Below are 25,338 nucleotides of genomic sequence, written 5' to 3' on the forward strand. Positions count from 1 at the left end.
TCGGTCCCAACTATACCGAAAATCATGACGATCCCACAATCGCCAAGACTCCAATGAGAAAATCGTTTCCTAAAGTAATATCTCGCTGGGAGGCTTTTGGAGCTGAAGAGCCGGGGTGTAACTTCACCCCGCATTTTGTCACGGTCGACCTCTTGGCAAAATATTTGGCGTATCATCACGGCGTAACTCTAACCCGAGGCTTCAGAGCAACCTGAAAAAGTTGAACCCCATTTTCTTTTTGATTTAATCATGTTTCTATCGAGGCTGAGGTTGCCCAGGTTCTCGAAGAAAGGGTACCTACTGGAGGACCGATAACTGTTGTACAGATCAGGAATAGGATGAGTGCCGGGGTGGCTGATACTACTAGTAGTATAATAGATACTATAAATCAAATAGATTTAGTATCTATTAGTTTATAGAACTTCATGGTAGTGTGATGGAATCCTGGTTATAGAAACCTTGGAGATAAGTGCAATGCACACGCGATACGTAGTCTGGAGAGAGGATAAAGTCACGGAAAGACAGCCCTGGAGGGCAGCACCAGGAAAGGTGCGAGATAGTTAACGTCACGGTCGTGGTGTTTCAATAGTACCGAGTCGGTCGCCCTATTTTTGAACACATAAGAATATGATAGTCTTGAAAATTATAACTCCAAGTACGAACTAATTAAATAATAACTAACTAGTGCTTACTCAACAACCAACCTTGAAACTTGAGATACTCAATTATTTCCAATTCCAAGCTTGTAACTAATAATACCGTAGCTAGAATACACTTTGATTACTCGCTATATAAAATAATATACTAGCTGAAGCTTCCAAGGCCCCGGGGTCGTTACTAGTACGATTCAAGCCCTGGGTTCGAATATTGCAAAAGGTCCAGGGGTGGCCCACTCGGTAGTGAAACACGTTAACTAATATGCGTCTTCAAGATTTACTACCATTTGACGGAAGGATGTATCTATCTCAACCATCATAGCATTGGTCAATTCTATTGGATCCTCAACATGCCCATAAGTTACTTTCCTGCATTCTAATTTATAAACTTGGAATTTTTTTCATACATTTAAAGCATCACTCTAGACGTCTTCCGCAAACATCAACATCTACCTTGAAATGCTTGAACTTGCGACTTGGGATGTTCCGATCAAACAAGATATCCAGTTCCTCAAATGTACGATCTTTTGTCTCGGGTATACACCAGAAGCAATAGAGCGCACTTAGAAAACTGAGGCCCGAAAACAAAAATCCAATCTTGCCACGCCAATTACCCTCGTCCTCATTCATGGCGTATGGTATGACAACGGCAAATACAATCGACCAGATAAAGCAAGTCACCGTTGAGAGTGCGATTGTAAGTCCGCGAAGTTTCGCCGAGGATACCTCGGCCAATAACACGTAGCAGAATGGTCCCAAGCTCATATCATACACAAAAGTACAAAGTAGCATCAAGCCGCACTGCGCCCACGTGGTAGATAATTGCCGCGGGGCAAGATCCACCGCACCAATGGCGAATAGCACAACAGCCAGGGTGGAACATCCAAAAATATACACGGTTCGCCGGCCGACGTAGGAGAGTAGAAACCATGCTATGCAAGTGCCTAACAGTCCCAGTGCGGTGAGACCAATATTCATGGAGAATGCATCCGACGCATCGAGTCCGGCCAGTTCCATGAAATGCACGGCATAACTAAGAAAGAAGACATTGCCAGTAAACGCTTGCATATCGTATGCCATAACACAAATCATAAGGCGACGGAGATTAGAGCCTCGAAAACAATCAATGTAATTGGACCGCTCGCCCGGGTGACTTTTTTCCAAGCGAAGCGTCTCCTTTATGTGTGCTAGCTTCTTAGGCGTATCCAAAGCTGAGGTCCCAAGGCGGCGCAGCGAGGCTGTAGCGTCTTCATAACGACCCTTGCGACACAACCAGTACGGTGGATCCGGACACAGAGGCACCAGTAAGAGCATGATACATGGAAGGGCCCATTGGGTCGCGATAGGAATTTTGAACGACCACTTGCTGTCCATGGACTCCGTGCCCTTGAGGATACCACTAGCGAGTAGGGAGCCAATTGAGAAGGCAAGGTTAGTCATAGTGGCAGCAAATCCGCGAAGTACGAGAGGGGTGACTTCGCCGACATATGCTGATGCACAAATGGGATAAAATGCAATAATACAGCCGTTGATCAGCTCCCCAATGAAAAGTTGAGCTGGTGAGTGGCTAAAGAACTGCAAGAAGATGAACGCAATTGAGAGCACACAGCAGCTTGCCGTCACCCATCGGGGCCCGAAGCGGTCATACGCCATTCCAGACAAAACAGCACCGACAATAGCACCTAGAAGATTGGCATAATTGAAGGCCGATAACCACTGCGCGGCAATTATGTATTTCCCATTGTTGTTGTATCCGTATGTCTCCTTGAAGACGGGAAGTCCAACAAGGCTGCGAACGATTCCTCCGTCAATCCCCTTGAGAACAGTTGCCTAGAATCATAAGTACTGAATATTTCTGTGAGCAATGGACTGACTGACCAGGTTCATGAAAATTCCCCAGCCAATGGCGGGGTAATGCAAACGCATGGCATCCCACCAGCCAAGAGCATGTTCCTGTTTGCTGAACTCAAATGATAACTCCGCATCCTCCCTATCACTGGACGAAATGTATTCAACTACGGTTGTCTGCTTTTCAGATACCATAATCCCAATCAAATTTCATTTGAATCTCATGAAAGAAAAATCCAAGTGAAAAAGCAAATTGATATATGCCGATGCCAAGCCTTGGCAGCGGGCTGCAGCGTTGACGGACAAATGATTCAATCGCGATGGAGAACAGCGGAGAGGGCCGAAGATAGCAGGACCGAGTCTAGCCTGAGGACCTTGGAGGCTAGGTGAAGAACTGGCATTCGAACGGAACGAAAAGTTTCTGACTCGTGCCTGTGATTCTCAGTGAATTTTCGGCACGCCACGGTCGGCCCATTGTGTATATAAGTTTTTTTTCTTTCAAAATTGTGTTATTTTTAAATTTGGTATGCAAAATCTCAGGCTGCTGTAGCTCACGGGCTCGCGTTGCTGTCAAGGCGCTGCGGGGGCAAGCCCCCCCAAGGCTGGAGCTTGAACTTGAAATCCCTCCGAGTCTATCTCCAGGGCTCTGTTTGACTGCCTACCATTCTCGGTAATATCAGGCCAATGTGGCAATACCTCATGTCCCTAGAAGTGCTTGAAAATCAACTCCAGTCTTTCACCTCCTTTGCCAGTTACGAATCCAGATGCGTCCATGAAACGAGTATCATCATGGATTGATACTTCAAAGTTGCTAAATATTGCTGCCATCGAGAAGCGTAGCACTATTTGATAAAAAATGTCAGCGGCTACGGGGTTTGAAATTTCAGATGATCGACTTACTTTCAAGAGCCAGGTTCTGACCCAAGCACCGTCGGCTGCCAGTTCCAAATGCCCAAAACCATCGATCCTGCTCTTGATGTGCAAACTGCTGATCGTCATCGAGCCATCGATTGGGTAGCCAAGCCTCTGCATCTGGAAATACTTCTTCATTTCTATGTAGACACCAGGCAAATGCACTGACCCTAACACCCGGTGGGATGTTTCCGTAAGGGCCCAATTTTGTTGATGTACCAGCCGGAGTAACGCGTGGGTTTGAGGTGGGGACATTTCCACGTAGACGGATGGACTCTTTGAGCACGGCGTTGAAGTAAGGGAGAGACTCTAGTGACTTTGCAGATGGAAGTGCGGTTTCTGTGCCACCGAGAAAGCAAAATGACTCCTTCATCGGATGAAGCTCTTCCCGAAGCCTTGCTTGGGCTTTGGGCTTGCGGGAGAGATACAACAGGACGAATGAGAAAACGATACCTAATATGTAATAATGAGAAAAGTGTGACCATTATGTCGTATAACAGATGGACAGGGAGAAACTTGCCAAATGTATCTCAGGTCGAAACTTTTTCCAGTCAATTTGGATTTTTCACAATGAAATAAAGATCAAAGGGCAACGAGACTGACCGAAATGATCCAAAAACTCACTGGCCAAATCTAGGCGTTTTTTTGATGAAGGTCTATGGGATATCTTTTCGTCCCCGGCAAGTTGGTCCAGCATACTTGATCGCAGTTTGTGATACATTTCCGGGAAATTACCAGGCTTGGCATTGTCCATCTCAGGCTGGAGCGGTTAATATAGAGCCCATTACCAACGGTCATTAAAATTAGGCCGATCCAGATCAGATGTAGATAGTGACCTGTGCGATCTATTATTATGCCAGTGAGCACGCCGGACACTGCTTCCATAATGACTAGTGGAAGGACGAGGATACCCGATCTCATTGGTGAGGATCCATGAACCGATTGTAGGTAGAGGGGTATGTAGTATTCTCCCGCGATAAACACCTGCATGTCTATCAGTAAAGTATAGCTGAGGATTTCAAGTTTGAAAGCACTGACAACCCCGTGTGCAAATGTCACCAACAACGTAGCAGTGTTTGAAATTCGAGTGAAGATATAAAGAGGCATCAAGGGGTACTTTGCGATCTTTTTCTCGCTGTAAATGAACAGCAAAAAACATAGAATCCCAAAAACAAGCAAGCAAATGACTTGTGGTGATCCCCAGGCAAGCGTCACACCACCAAAATTTAGCGCTAACAAAAGCATAAGGGTCAAGCCAAGGAAGAAGAGACTACCAAACCAGTCAATTGCTCGTATGCCGTCTAGAAGATTCATTTTTAGATTGTGAACATCCAAGGAGAAGAAAATCAGAACAAATGCAATACCTGAGACCGGCAAATTGATCCAAAATGTCCATCTCCAGGTGACATATTGGGAGAAGGCACCACCGAGCAAAGGCCCAACCCCGGCAGCAAAGGCCCACATGAGCTTCATCAGGCCGAGGTGTAGGCTCCGTTTCCTATTACAACGATCAATTATAAATTTCAATGCAGCCTATGGTAGTATCATACCTGACACTGAACAAATCGGAGATGATAATTGTGACAATTTGGAGCAAGCCGCCACCTGCTACGCCTTGCAAAGAGCGACCGAGAATGAGAATATCTATTCCCATCGCCGTCGCGCATACAATTGAGCTCACAAAGAAAAGTCCGACTGCTAGGAGTAAGAGGGGTTTTCGACCCCAAATATCAGAAAGCTTAGCCCAAATACATGCTGATGCTGCATTTGCCAGAAGATATGCGCCTATAACATGAGTGAGCTATGACCATCCTAGCAAGGTGAATAGAGTCCCCACCTACCACCTATCCAAATATACCCGGAAGCGCTGCCAGACCGTGCAGCAATTGTTGGAATCGCAGTGGCCATGATACTTTGATCTAGTGCAGCAATAAACATCGATAACTGGATCATGGGATTAGTAGAAGATAAACACTTCTCTTGCAGGGCGATATCTCACCGAAAGCGCTATCATAATAATGCAAAGGCGGAATTTGCTTCGCCCGGGTGGGCTGGCCTCGTTCAACTCCATTGTGGCACCCGTAGGAACTGATGGTAGTGTGGAGTGGGTGTAAATATGGAATAATCGAAAGATGCAGAAAGACGGGCCTGGTGTTAGAGATTTACCCGAGAGTGCCTAGGTAGAGGACTGGTATATCAGCCACCTGGGCAAAACAGAAGAGAATGAATCTTGAAGTATTTTGACCAGAAGATTTACCGGGAGGTAATGAATGGAGAAAGTTATGGCATTGGTGGTGGAGAGGAACACTGTGACGGCAACCTACCTACTAACTACCTGACCCACAACACCCCAGGCACCAAGTCCTCAAGAAGATACCAACAGGCGCGGGAAAAGAAAAACAAAACAAGATATCAACTATATAGGTATGTAGATTGCTGGGATAAGTTGCTCGGATGAATAGTTGAGTAAATCAGTAAACAAAGAGCCTCGGAAATCTATCAGGCCACCCGGGTACTACCAGCTATAGCACAACGTTAGTCCTAATGTATTGCAGTATTGATGAAGCCCGAAAAACATTTGTTTTAGTTGAGTGGTCTTTGGGTACATCCATGCACAAGATATCACATTACAGCAATTTAGCTAGTACAGAGAATGTAAATTACTGGCAGGCAGGAAACCGTTTCTCTGCTGATAATCTCACTTGTGAAACTTGGGGTTCTCATAGCACTGCAGGCCTTGGTCTTGATCATAATACTCGTACGAGACGACTTAAATTTATTGTCTTACAATTGCCAATTTACGAAAGTCTGCGATTCCCAAGGTCGACTTGAACAAAAGATAGCTTTTTTATAGTCGGTCGCCTTGAAATTTGCAACTCCCCACTCAGAAGGTCCTTCCCAGGTGGCAACTCATCACTCAGTATAACAATGTCTATGGATTCGGAAAATGACCAACGGTAAGGGTGATGAGCCATCTTGAATTTCAAACTTGAATTTCCTCTAGGGATGTTAGTACATTCCTTAGTCACACCGTTCTTCGAGTCAGGCGTACTGATTTTATTCTAAGATTTCTTTTTTGGATAACACCAGGCTACCGGTCGGTACCTTGTAACATTTGAAGATTCTCAGCCAGGTGTTCATACTACCTTCAACGTGAACTTGAGTCGCATCTTCGAAGCTTCAAAATCCAAAACGCAAGACCAGATTTCTGTCATCTTGGGTGTTGTCGGCTGCCACAATGCTGGAACTAGTAGGTTGTATTGTTTGCATTTCCTCAGCGCTCCCAGAATTCTTATCCGTCATAAGCACTGGGTAGAACATATCAGAACAGTCAAGGATAGCTACGGTAGTCCAATGATCACTTGGCTAATTCATTATCCAGCCCCGTAGAAACTGGACAAAATGATGTCGTAGTTACTAGTAACATAGACCATGGGCACGAAAGACTTTGCCGATGCTTGAGGCAAACAACGAGCAGGGTCTAACTCCACGTGCCGGAGCACTCCCTGATTATTGTCTGTCTCCGGTCGCATATGGCCAGCAGATCCATGTAATCTGCACAGCTCGGCGTCTGTTACTTGTTCTAGTCGTCAGCCAATAGTAAATTTTAATTTTTGGATAATATTGTGGACGACATTCAAAATCTGTTGGAGTTTTTTTCGAAGCACCCCAATCTACCAGTGGACCAATCATCAGCAGCGCATCCAATCAAAACTCTAATCTTGAGCTAATCTTGAGCTAATCTTGAGCTGATCTTGAAAGGCAGCAAGTGAAGTGACAAAGAGAGCTTACACTCATGTGGTACCTGTTTGGAAGGATAAATTTCATGAGTCCGAATGGACATCATAAATCGCGACGGGACTGCGGTGGAGCCCTACGAATAATATGACATCATAACCATAAAACCACAGGCCAAGACGTCCTCAGCAAGACTTGGAAGCGTACCTAGGTGGGTCGGCTATGATTATCGAGACTCATGACATTATCTTACTACCAAAAACCAACTGCCGAGCCACTTGGCATTAGCATTGGCAAGAAGCAGACATGACGTTTGATTGTTGCCTTCCTCCATCAGTCCCATTTCACTGAGTCCACCCTCCACTCGCCATCACAATTCTCTATATTTCCCTTCCCTGCGCAAAGAAAACAGGCATTCAAAATGGATCAGACCTACAAACCCACTCCCTCGGCGCCTGTTATACGTCTGATGGTCCTCGAGACCGACAAACCTCATCCAGACACATATTCTGCGCGAGGATCCTTTGGCCGAATCATCCATGAACACTTTTCCAAAGCCGGTGGCGCTCATCACCCACCTCTGGGCGTGGAAACAGACCAAGTTTTCGTCGTTTCCGACTATGGGGGTCGGGTTCCAACAGTAAAGGATTTTGACCGTTTTGACGGGCTGTTGATAACGGGCAGTGTGTATGATGCGCACGGAAACAATCAATGGATACTCGACCTTCTAGAGCTTCTCAGAAATCTCTGGATCCAGCGTCCTGATTTTCATTTCCTGGGTGTCTGCTTTGGCCACCAGCTACTCGCTCGTCTTCTTGGCGGCTCCGTCGGGCCGGCTCCTTCACAAGATTGGGAACTAGGTCACTGCCGAATCACCCTGACGCCTGTTGGACAACGGCTGTTCCGCACACGCGAAGACCATGTACATTTACACCAGATGCATCAGGACCAAGTTGTCTTGCCGCCAACTGCCGAATCCGCAGGTCCCAAAATGCTATCTCCGGGGTCCGAAATCACATGCTGGGGACGCACTGAGCACACACCTATTCAAGGCCTATACATCGCAAATCGGTTGTTCACCTCTCAGGCACATTTGGCATTTGACGAGGACATGGTGAAAAGACAGATCCAAATCCGAGTCGATGGTGGTGGGATCCAAGACTTCGATCATGCGAATCGCGCAGCCGAGACAGCCCATCTAGAGCATGATGGCGTGGAGGTTGCCAAGGCTATTTTGAGGCTGTTCGTATACGACGATGATGATATGGGATTTGAAAAAAGTTGAAGTTGGGAAAATTATCATCAACATAAATGAATCAAACCTGCATTAACTCGCGAAGTCTTTTAAGGGACAAAGGTTTGACCAAAAAGTCATCGACCCCAGCCTTGAAGGCTGCCACTCGAGTATCATTAGATGCAACCGCCGTGACAGCCATAATGCAAGCTGACTTGAGTCCATTGCCCATTTCGTATTCCCGTATCTTTCTTGTAGCGACCAATCCATCCATCACGGGCATAGAGATATCTGGCATTGTCAATAGACCAACCTCAAAGGAGCTTTGTGTATGGAATCCGGGCTTACCCATCAAAACGAAGGTATATCGTAGTTTAGAAGTTTCATACTTCTCAAGGGCTATGCGTCCATTCGAGGCCGTATCGTAGTGGAAGCCAATTTTGCGCATGAATGTAGACATAATCTTATCGTATCACAGTTAGCTTCTAGCTTGAAAAATCCAGACAACGGGACAAGGCGGATTTCACTACACAGAATCTTTGTTGAGTGCATACTAACCTTCAGATTGATGTCGTTATCATCCACAATCAGTACACGTATGTGGTTTCCTGAAGAGTTTGTTGTTGGGGCGGGAAGTTCAAGGGTATCGAGAGGTGGGGATTGGATATGGTTGTGCTCGGTTAAAGAACAATCAACAGTTTTCGTGGGAATTTGGTCTGTGGCTGAAGTTGATATTTGCGGATGATTTACTGATAAGGCGGAAATGGGAGCCACGTCTGTCGGGTCCAAATGTATCGGTGCCTTGAAGACTTTCAGGAATCTTTCGGCGGCGTCAAAGAGGCTCCTTGGACCAAACCTTCATAGATGGTCAGTTAATTCAACCATGCCTAGAGAAAGGTATCATTATAACTCACGGCGGAGACACGCGGATTATGTGTGCGGGGAGATCATCAGTCAGTAACGATGTATTATCGCCGAGAACGATAAAGAACTCTCGAACGTGCTGAGGGTCAGTTATAAGAAGTGGGCTTTCGATTAACATCTCGCTCAGGTCAGTTTCCTCGATAATCGTCACATCGCCATGCATTCTGTCGGGAAATTTCCGTGGTGACAGTTGCCAGCCCAATTGTGTCATGAACACGCCCATGAGGGCGTTGCGGATGGATAACTTCCGTTTTGCATTGGCGCTTAGAATTCCCGTCGGAACTTCGTCCTCCTCTGGATGAAGCTGAAGTCCGACAATAGATGCGTTAATCAACGCTGGTGTAACGGAAGAGTTTGTGATCGAGGAGCGAGGATGAATTGTTTCGACACATTGAGCAGCTGTGATGGGTATCAGAATATCCACTTGGGTGCCTGCACCCAGTTCGCTTTTGACGTCAATGGTACCTCCAAGGGACGTGGTCAATTTGCGTGCGATGTTGAAGCCAAGGCCAATACCGGACGAAAGTGGGTCCTCCTGCGAAAAGGGAGAAAATAGCATGTCCTTAAGAAAGTCGCGTGAGATCCCACACCCTGTATCTCTGACACATACATGGGCGGAAAAATGGCCGTGGCGACCTTCTGGCCTCACTTTTGATAGTGACACCTCAATGAGGCCATTCTTAGTCCATTTCATTGCGTTACTGATAATATTCATCAGTATTCTTTTCCACGCACCGGCAGCGGATTGCACCATCCACGAATCGAGCTGCTCAATTTGGACTGTCACCGAGACTTCATCACTGCGGCCAGGGCGTTGGCAATGGGCTTCTGCGCTAGGACCAGAGGCAGAGAGTGCAACCGGGATATGGGTAACATGTTGCGTCTTTTGGTCAGCGCAAAGAACGGCGGCTACGTCTTCGACTAGTATGCCAAGGTCGAAGTCGGTGTCTCGATTCTCTATGCCGCTCTGGTCTTTGGTATCACCTGAATCTTGAGTCGCCAGGTCGTTTATCTTGCTATACTCTAGTCTATAAACAGATCAGTTAGAAAGCAACGCCGCGATATGAATGAGTCAAACTTACAGCTGATCAATCGTGTCCAGCAAGGTCAGGCCCGATCTCTCTATCATCTTCATCATATCACGCTGGGGAGACGGTAGTGGCAAGGATTGCACCAATTCCGTGCTTCCAAGTATGCCGTGCAGCGGGGACCGAAGCTCGTGGCTTATAGATGATACGAAATCAAATTTGGATCTCTCATTTGCGTTCCAATGCACCCGTGAGACCTCAGAAATAATGGAATCACCAAAAACTTTGAAGTAATGTAGTTCTTCAATACCCAACGGGCGGCGATGATCATTCGTCCATACTAACGTTCCGGCTAACCAACATGCTTTATTCCAGTCCCACAGTGGAATGAAAAGTACTGACTTCGCATCTGGTAGGATATCGGCAAGCCGGTCAGAAGCCTTCTCTTGCAAGGTGTCGGTCTTCCCACGTGTCATGTCAAATGTGTGCCCGTCCGGGAAATTTTTGATCAACATTTGCAGAAATTCTTCGGATAGAGCGAGTTCCGGCTCTGGACAAGGTTTATCAATGGGTGGTATGCCTGTATAATGGTTCAAAGGGCGACATAATGTTTCCGAGTCATCTGGCGGGTGTTCGGAAGATTGACAGTCTTCAAGACAGTCCCGAGGATCTTCCTGAGAATCCAAACACCCGGATGTGGAGGGAAAACTTTGGTTCACAGAAATTTCGGAGAGGTCACTATATGGCGTTAGGGGTTGTTTCGGTAGAGGAAAGGCTGAGAACTAACAATTGCGAATCACTTTGACGAGCATCCAGAAAGGTTACACCGTCCAGGTTCATCGATGATTTGAGGAGGATGGCGGCGCGAGAGAAGATCGCAGCCAAACGTTCAGTGACAGACACGTTGTCCATCGCTGTATCAGGAAAGTACTCGTCAGATGCTAACAGTTCTGTCGATTCCGGTGATCCTGGCGCAAGTGATGACGGTTGAGTAGTTGGTTGTGTCATCCCCGAGTCTTTTGCATTTGAGAAAAGGGAAAGGGCCCCATCTTCTTGGGTCATTGAAGATGATTGATCCACGGTTGATTCATCACTGCTATATTTACTCGTTACAAAGGATGCGTCTGGTTCACTTGCTTGGAAGCCGCTATCCCAGGGGTTCAAATTGTGAAAGTTCAGTTTCTCCCGTGACTCTGGCAGTCTGTTGGAATTATCAGCGCGGTCGGATTTCGCGTGCCCTTTGATGAAACTGGTTAGGCCTTTGACCAGATTTTCCCCCCGTTTGTTATAATGAACAATCCGAATATTCTCAAGATGCTGGGAGATGGCATCTGCAATCTCCTGGAGAGCGGCAACTTCTTCATCTCCAAACTCCGTGCGTGTCTTATTGTCCACAACACAATATGAGCCTAGCACATACCCGGCTGGACTGTATAAGGGCACTTCGGCGTAAAAGCGAAAATATGGCCAATTTTGCACATAAGGACGATCTTTATAGAAGTCTTCCGAGGTAAAATCACGGATTATGTTTCGGGTTCGATTGGCAGTGATGTTTTGAGTGTTCATTATCTTCGATGAGTCCTGTCCTGTGAAAAGGCGGATAGCATGAGGACAGACCCCCCCATTCTAGATCCAGTGTCCGGACGCCGAGGTAGATTCCGTCATTATCAAGGTGTTTGTCTCCATTGCGCAACGAGACCGAGGCAGTTGCTTCGGCGATGAGATGTTGCTGTTCGCCATCAATTATGGAAACGAAAGAACGGTTACATCCAAAACGATAGACTCCAAGTTTTGTGAGTGCAGTGAGCGTAGGATCGGGAGAAAGGCGGGGGCTGCTTGTCGATTCAGGATCTTGTTCGAATGTACAGTAGTATCTAGCATGGAAGATGTCAAAATCAGCATGCGCCATCGGCAAAATCGGAGGAAAGTCTACCTTGAAAGGTCGCGAATTCTGTCCTGTTCCGTATCACACCTGGTCTCACGAGGACACATCGACCTCGAGTCTATTGTCATTATAGTTTAGTCACGTAGAAATTACTACTAGACGATAAGTGTTGAGTTAACAACAACGGGAAACTTGACTCCATGGGGTGGGGGAACTGCCAGATGAAATCCGATAACCTGTTTTCCTTATCACCCTTCGAGACTAGGGCGTCTAGACTGTTCACCGCTTTTTCCGGGTATCGCATTTGATCATCTGACCTACTTTCTGCCCATGCCAATCAAATTTCATGCGTTTGATCTCAAGATTTTTATCTTCAACTTGCCAAAAGTTCCTCATTTCAATAATTATTCATTATTGGAAAGATTTTCCGATACCTTTAGCCTCAGGTGTACCTAAAAAAAAAAAAAATTCTGATTTCTTGATTTCTTTCTTCCAAAACAACATTGTGGGCTCATTATTCATGGGGCGCGGATACGCCAAGCCCCCTTCTTGCCGAGTCACGACAAAGAACTATTCAAATCTCGGTCATTTCGAGCAGCAAACTTTTATAAATAAAATCATAGAATAGCCACTAGATTACTAGTAGTCCATTAATATATGATTCATCTACAAAAATTTCTAATCCATTTTTTATTTGACATGGCCAAGATAGAAGTCTACAACCTTGGAACTTGAAGAATTCCGGCTTAGGAAGTCCACTAAACTTAAATACTACGAAAGGAAAACAAAATCCCTTATATTGTCCTTCATAAATTGCAGCACAAAGTCCCGAGGTCCCGAAGATCTTGTGTCGCAACGATCTAGGGTGGCGTCAAAAGAAATTACTTGCCCTGTTCTCCACGCCCTACTATGGTCGTACATGTTCGAGTTAGCCCTGGAGCCGGATATAGTTACTACCTACCTGGGTAGATAGTAGTACTACCTAGGTAGTGATATACTTGTGTGAAGAGCTAGTATTCATGCACCACTACTACTAGTATTCCCTGTATAATGTATGAACAATGCCGGTACTTAAAGCTTAGCTGACCCAGGAGATGTCCTTGGACTAGCCACCTCCGCATCGCGAACGAGCACTTCCGTCGCATATTTCACACGATCAGCCAAATCGATAGCAACCAGGCACAGTGTTTGATATACCCTCTCTCTAACATCCGCCCGAGTTTGAGCTAAAGACTCGGACATATTGACCACGATACTGTTCTGAAACTTGGCACCTCGTAGCTCCGGCAGAACATTCCAGAAATCCCTCGGGTACTTGTAGTCCTGCCCATTTGGCTCAGACCAAGACCGAGAAGAGGTTTCGGCCAGCCACGCTTGATGTTTGGTGTCTGAATATAAATCGGCTTGAGCCGTAGTATTAGGACTGTGATCTATGTTTGCTGTGCTCGCTTTGGGCTGGTTTGCCGGTAGTTGATTGTGGTTCGCCCCTAGCCGGTGACGTTGGGCGTCAGGGTACGCGAACAAACGCGCTTGCAGAATTGGATCCTCCGACGGTTCAACTCCAGGAACGAGGTTCGAAGGAGAGAACGCCAGTTGTTCAATCTCCGTGAAAAAGTCTTTGGGATTTCGCGTCAAGGTCAACTTCCCGAATGGTCGAGACGGGATAATTGGGATATTTTCGGGGTAACCTGGGGAATTCCCCAAGTTCCAATGCTTGGTCAGATCGAGAATATTGAATGGTAGTCTTTGGGCGTCTTTGGGGGCCACAACCTGCACATGCGCTGTCCAGCTGGGATATTCACCCCGTTCAATAGCATCATGTAGATCCTCAGTTGCCGAATCTGTATCTCCCACATTGACGTCCTTAGTCTTTCCGCCACTTTGTAAGCTAGGCCCCTGATCAGACGAGAGGAAAAAGTGAACATAATTCCAAGATCCATCCCGCTTCACCCATTTAAACGCGTGACCCACAAACCCGCTCATATTGCGATAATTGAACATATCACCAAACTCACTATACTGGAGCAAAACCATGTGTAGGGCCTCATGGTTTTTACAGACCCAGTCCCACCAGAGATTTGGATTAACAAGGTTTGTGCGCGGGTCCCGCCTTTGCGCGTGCATCATGGCTGGGAATTTGATGGGATCTCGTATGAAAAACATGGGAACGTTAAGGCAAACCCAATCCCAATTGCCTTTCTCTGTGAAGAACTTCACAGCCATTCCCTTGGGATCGCGGATCATGTCTGCGGAACCACGTTCAAAGGTTGTTGTAGAGAATCGAGCGGTGCAAGGTGTTTTCTTCCCTACACCGAGTAGCATGTCGATGTCACAAATATCCGAAATGTCGTCTGTTATCTAGAATATTCATCATCCCTCTTTAGAATGTCGAAGATTGCATGCTTGGTGAAAGTTTTGAGATACCTCGAATACTCCATGTGCGCCGGCACCCTTTGCATGAACCGCTCGCTCTGAGATCTTCTCTCTGTTGAATGACGACAGTGTGTCTATCAATCGGTAATCGGTATATGGGGGATACTTCTTTTCCGTTCGTGGCCCCTCTCGCTGCATGAGGGGGCAGGGTTTGAAACTGAGAGAAGGTTTCGGATCCATGGCGAAGGAACTACAGAATTGATTTCAAAAAAAGAACAGTATGACCCTTAGTAAGTGAGGTACCAGCTCTACTATATATTATTTCGCGTTAGATCTCCGTGCGGGAATCCTAGACTTTTGGTTGGGAGAATGTTCAAGCTTACTCCCAATTGGTTATCCTAATTTCTACCCTAAGCCGCTTAAGCCATCGTATTAACTAGCCGTAATTTGAAATTATTTCCTGCAGTGTCAGCAACCGATGTGGCGTTTTAGTGATTGATCTTTGGTCCACTCATCTCTTTACTGTCGATACCATGGCGCATCAGCAATGTAAGAAATTGTTAGATTGTACAGTTGTAATCAATCAAGATCTTTGCGCTTGCTCGATATTTTAGAAATTTTAATTTACAAAAAGAACAATTCAGAGAAGTAGCCATCGTTGATTTGTGTGTTTTACTTGGTCCAAAGCCATTCAGATAAGATATTTTCTTCATATTACTGATCACCTTTACTTATGCAAGATATTACATCACGAAGCTGTGATTAATCGATTACTCACTCTAGATTATGAGGTTTTCCTTTCTATAATAGACTTATTCTATTGTAGCTCACGGGAGGTTCACCAATAACTCATAGCTTGGACCGTATCTGTCCACTTGTTGGGGAATGAAGCTGTGCCGATTCATCTAAAGCATGAACAACATCCTTGATATCCTCATCTGTTGTTTCCGGGTTGATCGTGCACATTCGCAAACATATCACACCAGTTAACCTACTGGTAAGAATGAGGGCAATATTTTTATCGGTCAGATCTTTCGATATTCGGCTGTTGACAATATCCAAGTATGTATCTGGTTTGCCTTCCGGCATGAATCGGAAATTGACAATACCCATGGTGGAAGGCGATATGATTTCCCACCCATGAAGCTTGCGGATTTCTCTCTCAACCAGCTGTGATAGATGGAACCCGCGAGAAATCATCTGGTCAATGCGTTTCATTCCCAAGACCTGCAGTGAAAACCATAACCTCATATGTCGTGCTGGTCGGGTCAACTCGATTCCAAAATTCCACACCTCCGGTGAGCTATCTGCCTTGTCGATATCCACCAGGAAATGTGTCGTCGGTGTTGAAAAACTTGTTAGTGCGGTTGTCACGTCGCGAAAGATCACAGCGCCACATCCATGTGTCTGAAAGAGCCATTTGTGCGCATCCCAGGCTATACTATCTGCGTTACTCAACCCACTTACAAGCGACCGATGGGTGGATGAGAAAGCGACGGATCCACCATATGCTGCGTCAACATGAAACCAGATGTTGTGTAGGCGAGTGATCTCCCCAATCTCATGTAAGGGGTCGATGGCGCCACTCCCCGTTGTGCCACATGTTCCAACCACGAGGAACGGTATTTTCCCTTCCTGTTTATCCTCGAGGATTTTCTGACCAAGCTTATAGGAGTTCATTCGGAACTTCGCTTCGGATGGGATCACACGGATATTTTCTGGCGGGATCCCAATGATTCGCAACGCTTTGGGAACGGAGAAGTGAGTTTGGTCGGAGATGTATGCAACTCCCTTAGAACGCTCTGCCTGGCACTCCCCAAGTATATGGTCTCGTGCTACAATTGTGGCCGTGAGGGTTGCCATTGATGACCCGGAGACAAAGTGTCCACCGGCGGAAGCTGGAAGACCAAATAGCTGCGCAATCCACTCTATCAACGATTGTTCCACAGTACAGACACCCGTTCCAGCCTCCAAACTTCCCCCGAATGGGTTGAATAGAGATGTCATTGCATCTCCAAGACAGGAGACTTTGGACGCTGGTGAGGGAACACATGAGAAGAAGCGAGGGTGGCCAACGTTGAACCCGAAGGAAAATACATCCTGGGCCTCTTCTATGACATCTTCAATTGGCCTCGGATTGAGAGAAGGTTGGGTGCGTTTTCTCAGTTGCGAAAGCTGCTCTGAGCAGGGCCGTCTAGAGATTACACTCTTCGAGGGGAACACTTTCGCTGGTTTTTTGCATGCATTGGGATCCATTGCTGCTCAAATTCCTCCGTGGTTTTGGGGACAACAAAGATCCCCACTTGGTAAAGAGGCAGAGAGATGGCGTGAACACCGATCACTTTATAGCCCCGGAAAGAATCGCTTATGCCTGCCTGGGCCTACAGCAAATAATACTAGTATTTACCAGTGGACATCCACCAATCCTTTCCATATTGAATTATTCACACCTCATGTTCAGATTTTTCAGTGTCTCGATTTAAATTACAGATCAAAGGAAATTAACTCTGCAAAAATCATAAACAAATAACACTGAATCAGCAGCCACTTGCATCCGGATTCTCCTCTTCGAGCTAGCCAGCCTCGGGCTTTACTAGTACATCCTGATCACCGATCAACTCCGGTGCATACTAGGTCAATAGAATTGCCCAAACACAGGATGAGATCTTAGTATGCTGACGATCACCCCCTCAGTTTACCCGAGCCGTCAATTTTATCCGAGCCATTAGTTAGTATGTCACGTACTAGGCTAAAGTTGTTACGCCACTGGCATTCCATATTTCATCATGTTCCAAGGTTATTATTACTAGCTTCAAGTTCTGCACCTAGGAAGAGGCGTATATCTGCCAGGCTGTCTACTATGTATAGTAACGCTTTAATCAGCTTGAATGCCTGGGTATGAAAGGTACCTAGGTACCTACCAATGTATCTACTAAGAATACTACTAGCAACTAGTAGTACATACTAACTAGTATTTTAACAAAAAACCTTGGAACCTTGGAAGTTGCGGGTAGGTGGGGACTACCGAGGTCAGACCCCGGGATTCTCCAGTACTACTACTACTAACTAGTTAGTAACTAGTGGGTAATAGTTAGTTCATACAAGTGCCTAGTAAGCCTGCGGAAAAAGTTATAGATAACTGGAATGATACTACGTTAAAAGGAATATATTAAGAATTAAGGGTTTTTGAGACGGTGAGTTGTAATTGTTTGCTTAAATATGGTGCTTGGTGCCGACCGGCTGCAGCGCCAAGTTACAAAACAAGGTATCTCACGTCAGACAAAATATGCACCCCTCTCTCAGGGTACACAATATATGTCCGCGTATTTTATTTCGAACAATGCTCAATCACTGGAATCAGGACATGAAGATACCCGGCTGCGAGAGTGTAAGATAAATAGTACGTTTCGGGATTGATTATTGGGGCTTCTCTAATAAAAGCCTCTCCACGGTTTGGCTTTGTTCGTTATTCCTTAATTGATTGACAGATCTTCTATCCGTTATAGTAGAAATTTCATCTCAACGCAAACCAGGGTTAAATAGCTTTTCAGCTGGGACTTGGTCTTTCGACAAATTCCTTCGCTCCAACAACTCATGAGAGCAGCTCCCGTGAAAAGAATAATGCACGACGTTCAAAAATCAAACGTAACCATTTCCCTTTTTCGTCCTTTCGATAATTACAAGAATTGTTATCGCTGACTGAAACAACATCATAGGAGGTACCAGATGCTGGAGCGGACTGCCTGTGGGGGAGGCTCACCCGTTGGCATCAAAATCAAGCAGGAAATGCTGACTTTTGGGGGGCATTATGCGGACCCCCACTCGCATTACTCCTCAGGGAAGCCGGATATTCCATTCCCCAGCAAGTCGAAATTCTACAATTCCATCAGAATTGGGTTGTAAGTGCATTTATTTCGTGAAATAGCATCAATAACAATTCAAAAAGATAAAACGTTGATCCCAGTTCTCTAGGTCCCAGCCCTAGGCCCCGCGCCAGATTCCGATTCTTACAAGTGGCAGACGATTCTCAATCCCAATGGATTTCCTCTCGAGTACGCATGGAATTGGAATAATTCGACTGGCAAGCCCCAAATTCGTACTTCATGGGAGTCTATTGGCCCGGAAGCTGGAACCAAACTTGATCCTCTCAACCAATCGTTGTTTAGAGAATACCTCGATCGACTTGCGAAAGTGATTCCGAACACAGACTTGAGTTGGTCCGATTCGCTGCTAGCCTCGCTATTTGATCCAGACGCCGACGCATATACAAAAGACGGAGGACCGGATAAATTGGGATCGACGTCTGTCGTCGCTGGTATGGAGTTTACTCACCCCGGCGCATTTCGTGCAAAGGGCTATTTTGTGCCTCGACTGCCGGGTCAAAAGCCGCCACTACCTCTCTCACATTGGACTCAGGCACTTGGTGCTCTCAGTCCAAATATCAAGTTGACTGTGCTCGAAGATTTTCTCACCACAAGCTCAGAGGGCAAGCAATTGCGGCCCTATATGGTCGCAATAGATCACCATGCGGGTCCCTCCGGCTCGAGACTCAAGTGGTACATGAAGACCGCTAGTACCAGCTTCCACTCCATACGAGAAATTATGACACTGGGCGGGTTAATCTCTAATATCGGTAGCGAACTCGACAGTCTTTGCGATTTGATAAGGAGACTCGGTAACTTGCCAGACGATCACCCAGAGGAGAGCGAAACAGTGATCCCAACTAGCGATAAGAAGAACTTCTTGGGTCTTCCAGCGACTGCACATTACTTTTACTATTTTGATATCGCTCCTTACGACGAGCTCCCATACGCTAAGATCTACCTTCCAATGCAGAACTACCACAAGGACGATCTTGACTTAGCCCACACGATCATAGATTGGATGGAGACCCAGGGGAGGGGTTCCTATGGTGCGAATTATCTGCGTGTGTTGCAAGGGTTGGCGAAAGGGAAACTGGATTGTCGGGGTTATCATACCTTTCTTAGTTTCGCGGTCAAGGGAGATGGGAAGATAGACGTCACATCATATCTCGCGCCATCACTAGACATCAACGCGCGCGGATCGTGACTCTGAGTTTTTTTTTCCGTTCTTGATTTTTCAATTCGTGGATGGATTCTCTTTATGGTCAATAGTATGCTTTTACTGCTGGTGGCGCATTCAATACACCGGACACAGGGCATGTGCTTCCCATTATCTACGGCACTCTATCCGCAATCGACCCAATGTTCCTACTGGAATCAACAGTGATCTCTGCAAGGCTTTGCCACCCTCTCGATAGAGCCATTCTACTAGTATTCATACGTATAGTACAACTCGAACTTCCTCAACTAGTAGTCCTAATAGGAAGTTCAGGGTACTGACTCGAAGTAGTATAATGGTGTTATGGGGAACCAATTTCAAGTTAAAGCTTGGAAGTTAGCTAGTGACTACCAGTACCAGTACTTAATATTACTAGGGAATCAGGTAACATACTTCCTATATCATATCTTAACACACTCTAGACTGGGTTATATGACTCAAGTTAAGTTTTCATGATTACCCAGTTAAACTAGTCAATTCCCGAGGTCCTATTCAGTAAGAGACCCAAAAACTCAAAAAAGCACAATTCTGGGTGGTGAAACAAAATTTGATATCTAGGCACTAGAGCTATAAGGATTACATTGTCCCACATGCTTCTCTGGATTGAGAAGAGAGATTTCAGGAACTTCGAGTCCTTTTTCTGATGGCGGATCTCCCAAATTTATTCATGTCCTCCGCTGTGATCAGGACGTCGTTCTCCCTGAGCGAATCTGGCTTGCAAAGAAATGGGCCTTCACACGAGAATCGCAGGGGGCAGTTGTCGGTGAACGCCAAATGGTCTGTGGCTCTGGCGATCCAAATCACCTGCTTCCAACGAAATTTCCCCTGGCTGACCGGTCAATCTACAAGTAGGCCAGCGTTGAGCCAAATCACCCTCCCCGTAATTTCGGTATTCGTGAACGTCTCGAGCAGAGCTTGAACCTCTGCATCGCTGGGAGTCCAGAAAATGAGATTGTGCGAGTCAGGCTCAGGTCGTTTGAAAATAACCATAACCCCGGGGCTACCATCAAGATTCTTGGCATAGCCCAGCCCAACCGAGAAATCGGGTGTTGTGTATATCCCGGGTCCGAATTCATTGGCAGCTTGAAGGTTTGTCGGGGTGATCAGAGGATTGAAAGCAATCATCATGAGGTCGCTGTATCGTGGGTCCGATTGGCCCAATCGAACTTCTTGAAGAAGCAGAACTACATACATCCGACAATTATCCCAGACGGTTCGGGCAACTTCTCTCAAGTCTTCCGGGGTGACCTCAAAGTCACCTTCTCGGGGGCAATCTGCCCTGCGGTTGAATAAGTCTTCGAAGAATATTTGGATAGGGTAGTGATTGTCGACGACTAGACGGTCCGCGGTCTTCGTTATCCAAACTACCCCCTTACGGCAAATTCTGCCTTGGTCATCTCGGTGCCATTGCTCGACTGGAATACGTGGTTGTAGCTGCTCAGTACGGACTGTAAGGCAAGAATCGCATTGCAGGATCCACTTGATTCGGAATGAGCTAACTCAACGGCGCTGGGGCCCTTGGGACCAGGAGAGGCACCAGCACAAACTCTGCGGAAAAGGTATCGGATGTAGTTTCGTGGGTCGGACCGGGGAGTGTGATCAGAATGGTGTGTGTTGAAGTATGGAAGAGCTGTCCGGTACACTTTACCTTTTTCTGCGAAGCAATCTCCTAGCGGCCGGACAAAAAACGTAGATATCGTGTTCCTTCAAGGGGGTTTTCGAATATCTGGATGGCTCAGCCAAAATCTCATATCCGACTGTAGCTGTTTATCTACCTCTGAGCACGCCACCTCTGGCGATTGTACGTCGATCAGGCTAACCAGGCGCTCTGCGTTTCGGGCCCCATCCGAAATCTGGCTTTTTTACTCGTTGTTCCTTGTTGACCCCTGAACATTTGAAACAATCGAGGATGTATCCAAAAAGCCTGTTAGAGATTGCCCGATACTTTTCCCGTTCTAATAGAATTTGCTTACCGGTCCTATTGGGGTTTTAATCCGCTCAGCGGTCCTGTAGTTGCTGTTTGAGCCTCGTTTTGCCTCTCCCCCTGGAGTTGGAGGGCCGCAGGCACTCCCAGCTGTCGGCAGCTGAAACACACAAAACGGTGGAGAACTGTTCCCCAAACTGGGCCGTCGCTCCATGATATAGCTTAAGGAATGTTCAAGGCCTATACGCCGAAATGCATTGGCTGATCTGTAGCCGATCTGAGTGATAGAGTCATGATGCGGGACAGGCATTTTGGAGAGAAGTCACGTCAAATTCTTTCCCACCACATTTTGATATCCTTGGCCGAAAATTCAAGTCAAGAACGGTATAAATAGTCTCACCGCTTATATAGAAGAACAGAAAGTCGCTTGGGGTCTCGCATACCAAAAACAGTGGCTTTTGGAATGGGTGATGTTGTTGCACAAATTGGGATATACTGGAAAGAGTGCAGGGGGTATGTTTTGATCCACTAACCGTACGAGTTGATAGGGAAGCTACTACCCAAATGATCGAAGAGCAGTAGCAGTCATCATGTGTCGTCATTCATGATTCTACATGGAAGGTACGGCAACTGGGTGCCGTATATGCCGGACTCGCCCTCGTCTTCACAACGATTGTTCAAGCAGCGAAGGACCAATTTATAATTATTTTACAGTGACTGATAGGAGAGTGCAATTAGGTAGACCTATAATGGGCGGTTAACGCCGACAAAGTGCCACAATATCCGTTCATTACCTACTAGCTATCGTCAATATAATATTATGATGAGGGTGGGGGACGATGGATATAAAGATCATAAATTCGTGATATTTCAAAGACGGAGACGACAAAGAAGAAGGTATTTAAGCAAGCAAAGATCAAAGGCAACCTGAATAGCCTGAGGCATAACTACCTACATCAACATGTTATTTCTTCCTTGTGAGTCTACAATTTACGAGCCGAAGGGATTGCGTGTACCAGCACATGATCCAGCATTATTCGTAGACTTGAACATGCTCCTCAAATAGCGCGGGGCGGGGTAGTAACCCTCCAGGCACGTTCAATGTCCAGCACATTCGCCATGGCCACTTCGCAGGCTGGCTTCAAGGTGCATCACTTCCACACCCGAGCTCCAGGGAGAAATGAAACTCGCAACTTTGATCTTTTCTGATGGAGTGGCATCCGTTTCCCTGGAAGTGAGCCATAGCAGTCGCGAAATGCATGGTCGCCTTTGGACCGTTTGGATGGTCAATGTCTGGGGCGTGGCTTGTCAATACAGACTTGCTGGGATAGCCCTCTGGGGACAATGTGCTATCAAGATATCAGCTTGAAATTTCCAACAGAATATAATGAAGTTCGTGGATGAAGAAAGCCGTTCAGAGAGAAGATTATAGTCGTCAACGCCTCACACTTCGGGAGAAGCTTGAAGGTGTGGCATTCCGTCTAAGGATGACAAAAATAGTTTCATCATATCGGCGGTGGGGGGGAGGGAGGGAGGGGGCAAAGGGAAAAGAACGGATTGGCCTTACTATTACTGGAATTTTCTTGGGGCAGCTGAGCTTGGTTTGGGCATTACCTATCACCAGTTCTGCCCGTCAAGCTGATTCGAAGTTTGAAACCACTGCAAGCCCTTAATCCTCAATCATCATAAGAAACGACTTTCCGTCGCGGGTGAGTATTCTGGAGCTGTTGATTCTGCCCTTTATCCGTCAAACCTTGGTCGGTTTCCTCGTAGTTGAGATACTCGGATTCCGCAGCAGTCGGCACCGGCCTGGTCAGCGCCTTAGGTGGTTGCCGCGAGGATGGCTGCGCATTCATCGCAGAGTCTTGCGGAGATGGATTCTTTGCTGCGGCGTTCATTGCGTTCTCCTCGGCTCCGATTGCTTGACCCGGTTGGTCCTCGCTCTTCTCCCGCCTCGCCTCGTAGTCAGCTTCATCCTGCTGGAGCTGTCGCTCGCGAAGTAAAGCGTGAATTTCGCTGTGTCTGAATATCCGGATTTGCTCATCCGTGAGGGTGCGTTTCACACCGTCAGGATAGTATCCTAGATCTTCCTCTCCATCTTCATAAGGGTCCTCGTAGGCAGGTTCGGCGGCGGGCAGGTTTATTGTTTGAGGATGGCCTGGGAAATGCGAAGCTTGGAAAGCTTGTAAATCTTCCTGGGTGAGACACGGAGATTAGCCTGGACAATATCGAGAGACGGGGGCATTTCTCACAAGAGTGACGGTCGGGACTTGCATGCTGGTGAGGAGTGGAGGAGGATGAGTTGAATTGCGGCGACGCGGACGCGTTGGTCAAAAAATACCAATTACGGTACGAAGTACTGAAACCTGATAAATCAGGCGACAACCTTACTATATCTTCATTTTTGGTCGAATTTAGCAAGATACATCTCTCATGATATCCCATTTCCAAGATAGGAAAACCCAGCAGTTCATTCGATCTATGGTCGCTCAAAATGTTGACACTAATATGGCTGGACATGTATCTTAAGCTTTTTTCAGCTGAACTGCGAATACGAAGGGACTGTAGATGCGATTGGGTATAGATCCATATCAGTATTGTGACTTTCGAATACTAACTCGCACATGGTTTGGCCGTCACACTTACATGGAAATATAGAGCGACTTCCCTCGAGTACGCGTTTCGAAGAAATCCTTTCTCGCCTGCTGGCACTGTTCTCCTACCACCCGATCAAGACTCGCCGCCATATTCTCCTCAGTCGGCAAGGCGTGCGGTAGACAATATTACCAAAGCTTGTCCAGGTGGCCATTTGCTTCCAAGTTTCTTCTTGCATATCTTTCTACCATGTCCTTCAACTCGACATGTCAGTCAGTCCTTTCATGCGGTGACAGCGAGCTCTCACCACAGCAAGTGTTACGGGAATATTTACATTTTTCTACGCGATCATCATCACTCTAGTATACCGTACGAGGAAGCTAGGAAATGCGAAAGAAGATATCGGACGCTTCCTAAAAGAAATAGAGAGAGAATACCGCGCGGCCGATTCTCTACGCCAGAGAGTAAGAAATTTACACGAAACGTACGGCGTGGCCCCCAATTATGAAGACAGGATCAATGATCTATTCCTCGAGGCGGACCGTATATTCAACAGCTCCGTGCGGTTAGTGGAGCTCTTTGCTCGCGTGGGCTCGCGCAGATGGCAACTTATGCTTGCCAGGGGCCGCTTTATAGCTCGGAGGGCAGAAATTCAACACAATCTGGATGAGCTTCTTCAAATAAGATCGAGACTGGAGACTATTCTCGGAGGTTGGGAGAGCAGGTAAGGACCTAGAACTCCACCCTCGAGATCGGTTACAGTTAGGCTCACATTTTTCGAGCATTCTCCTAGAGAATGTTTATAAACAGTCTCGGGTGCTTGACAATTATTGCACAATTATCGAGAGTCAAAGGATGATGCTGATTATTGCACAATTATCGAGAGTCAAAGGATGATGCTGAGGAGGATCATGAATACTCTCCACTTGGATAATATGGAAGGCCCATCAGCAAGACCATTGAAAGATGCACCGGAGGAACCAGGAGGAGATCTATCGCAAGAATCACTGGCGGAAGAATCCCAAGATAAATTGGCCTCTGATCCTGGCAGGAGCTCTGAGAACTTAGTAATACGTCCACCGACTCGCTGGGATCCTCCCGGTCCGCAGAACTCCTAGAAGCCTTTTCAAAAGACCTCG

At 46.5% G+C, this 25,338-nt stretch overlaps 10 protein-coding genes across 10 annotated transcripts; 2 read left to right on the top strand and 8 right to left on the bottom strand.

Annotated features, from left to right (window-relative positions):
- Positions 1-1,073: 1,073 nt before the first annotated feature.
- N7533_001642 (putative MFS alpha-glucoside transporter) lies at positions 1,074-2,699 on the bottom strand (the record flags this gene model as incomplete). Its single annotated transcript, XM_057098292.1, has 2 exons — positions 1,074-2,486; positions 2,535-2,699. 2 exons carry the CDS (start codon positions 2,697-2,699, stop codon positions 1,074-1,076), a joined length of 1,578 nt encoding a protein of 525 aa, XP_056963428.1.
- A 510-nt stretch (positions 2,700-3,209) lies between these two features.
- N7533_001643 (Cytochrome P450) lies at positions 3,210-3,789 on the bottom strand (the record flags this gene model as incomplete). Its single annotated transcript, XM_057098293.1, has 2 exons — positions 3,210-3,346; positions 3,405-3,789. 2 exons carry the CDS (start codon positions 3,787-3,789, stop codon positions 3,210-3,212), a joined length of 522 nt encoding a protein of 173 aa, XP_056963429.1.
- Positions 3,790-4,049: 260 nt separating this feature from the next.
- On the bottom strand, positions 4,050-5,502 carry N7533_001644 (Major facilitator superfamily domain general substrate transporter; the record flags this gene model as incomplete). Its single annotated transcript, XM_057098294.1, has 4 exons — positions 4,050-4,914; positions 4,967-5,201; positions 5,258-5,360; positions 5,416-5,502. Coding segments are annotated over 4 exons (1,290 nt in total), but the record flags the coding sequence as incomplete, so codon positions are not given.
- A 2,073-nt stretch (positions 5,503-7,575) lies between these two features.
- N7533_001645 (type 1 glutamine amidotransferase) lies at positions 7,576-8,439 on the top strand (the record flags this gene model as incomplete). The annotated part of the gene is made up of 1 exon (XM_057098295.1): positions 7,576-8,439. One exon carries the CDS (start codon positions 7,576-7,578, stop codon positions 8,437-8,439), a length of 864 nt encoding a protein of 287 aa, XP_056963431.1.
- A 31-nt stretch (positions 8,440-8,470) lies between these two features.
- Positions 8,471-12,249, bottom strand: N7533_001646 (hybrid sensor histidine kinase/response regulator; the record flags this gene model as incomplete). Its single annotated transcript, XM_057098296.1, has 7 exons — positions 8,471-8,679; positions 8,737-8,851; positions 8,947-9,244; positions 9,303-10,340; positions 10,395-11,078; positions 11,128-11,926; positions 11,958-12,249. The coding sequence occupies 7 exons, from the start codon at positions 12,247-12,249 to the stop codon at positions 8,471-8,473; spliced, it is 3,435 nt and encodes a 1,144-aa protein (XP_056963432.1).
- A 1,047-nt stretch (positions 12,250-13,296) lies between these two features.
- fgaCat (catalase easC) lies at positions 13,297-14,838 on the bottom strand (the record flags this gene model as incomplete). The annotated part of the gene is made up of 2 exons (XM_057098297.1): positions 13,297-14,583; positions 14,650-14,838. 2 exons carry the CDS (start codon positions 14,836-14,838, stop codon positions 13,297-13,299), a joined length of 1,476 nt encoding a protein of 491 aa, XP_056963433.1.
- Positions 14,839-15,447: 609 nt separating this feature from the next.
- Positions 15,448-16,854, bottom strand: N7533_001648 (pyridoxal phosphate-dependent decarboxylase family protein; the record flags this gene model as incomplete). Its single annotated transcript, XM_057098298.1, has 1 exon — positions 15,448-16,854. The coding sequence occupies one exon, from the start codon at positions 16,852-16,854 to the stop codon at positions 15,448-15,450; it is 1,407 nt and encodes a 468-aa protein (XP_056963434.1).
- A 1,084-nt stretch (positions 16,855-17,938) lies between these two features.
- On the top strand, positions 17,939-19,668 carry nscD (prenyltransferase nscD; the record flags this gene model as incomplete). Its single annotated transcript, XM_057098299.1, has 3 exons — positions 17,939-17,986; positions 18,315-18,497; positions 18,571-19,668. 3 exons carry the CDS (start codon positions 17,939-17,941, stop codon positions 19,666-19,668), a joined length of 1,329 nt encoding a protein of 442 aa, XP_056963435.1.
- Positions 19,669-20,517: 849 nt separating this feature from the next.
- On the bottom strand, positions 20,518-20,808 carry N7533_001650 (uncharacterized protein; the record flags this gene model as incomplete). Its single annotated transcript, XM_057098300.1, has 1 exon — positions 20,518-20,808. The coding sequence occupies one exon, from the start codon at positions 20,806-20,808 to the stop codon at positions 20,518-20,520; it is 291 nt and encodes a 96-aa protein (XP_056963436.1).
- Positions 20,809-23,280: 2,472 nt separating this feature from the next.
- On the bottom strand, positions 23,281-23,880 carry N7533_001651 (DUF3807 domain-containing protein; the record flags this gene model as incomplete). The annotated part of the gene is made up of 2 exons (XM_057098301.1): positions 23,281-23,799; positions 23,857-23,880. 2 exons carry the CDS (start codon positions 23,878-23,880, stop codon positions 23,281-23,283), a joined length of 543 nt encoding a protein of 180 aa, XP_056963437.1.
- Between the last annotated feature and the right edge of the window lie 1,458 nt (positions 23,881-25,338).

The sequence above is a fragment of the Penicillium manginii genome, assembly GCF_028828005.1.
Source record: "Penicillium manginii strain IBT 31320 chromosome Unknown utg000002l:1.0-5564898.0:1.0-5567710.0, whole genome shotgun sequence".
Lineage (NCBI taxonomy): Eukaryota > Fungi > Ascomycota > Eurotiomycetes > Eurotiales > Aspergillaceae > Penicillium > Penicillium manginii.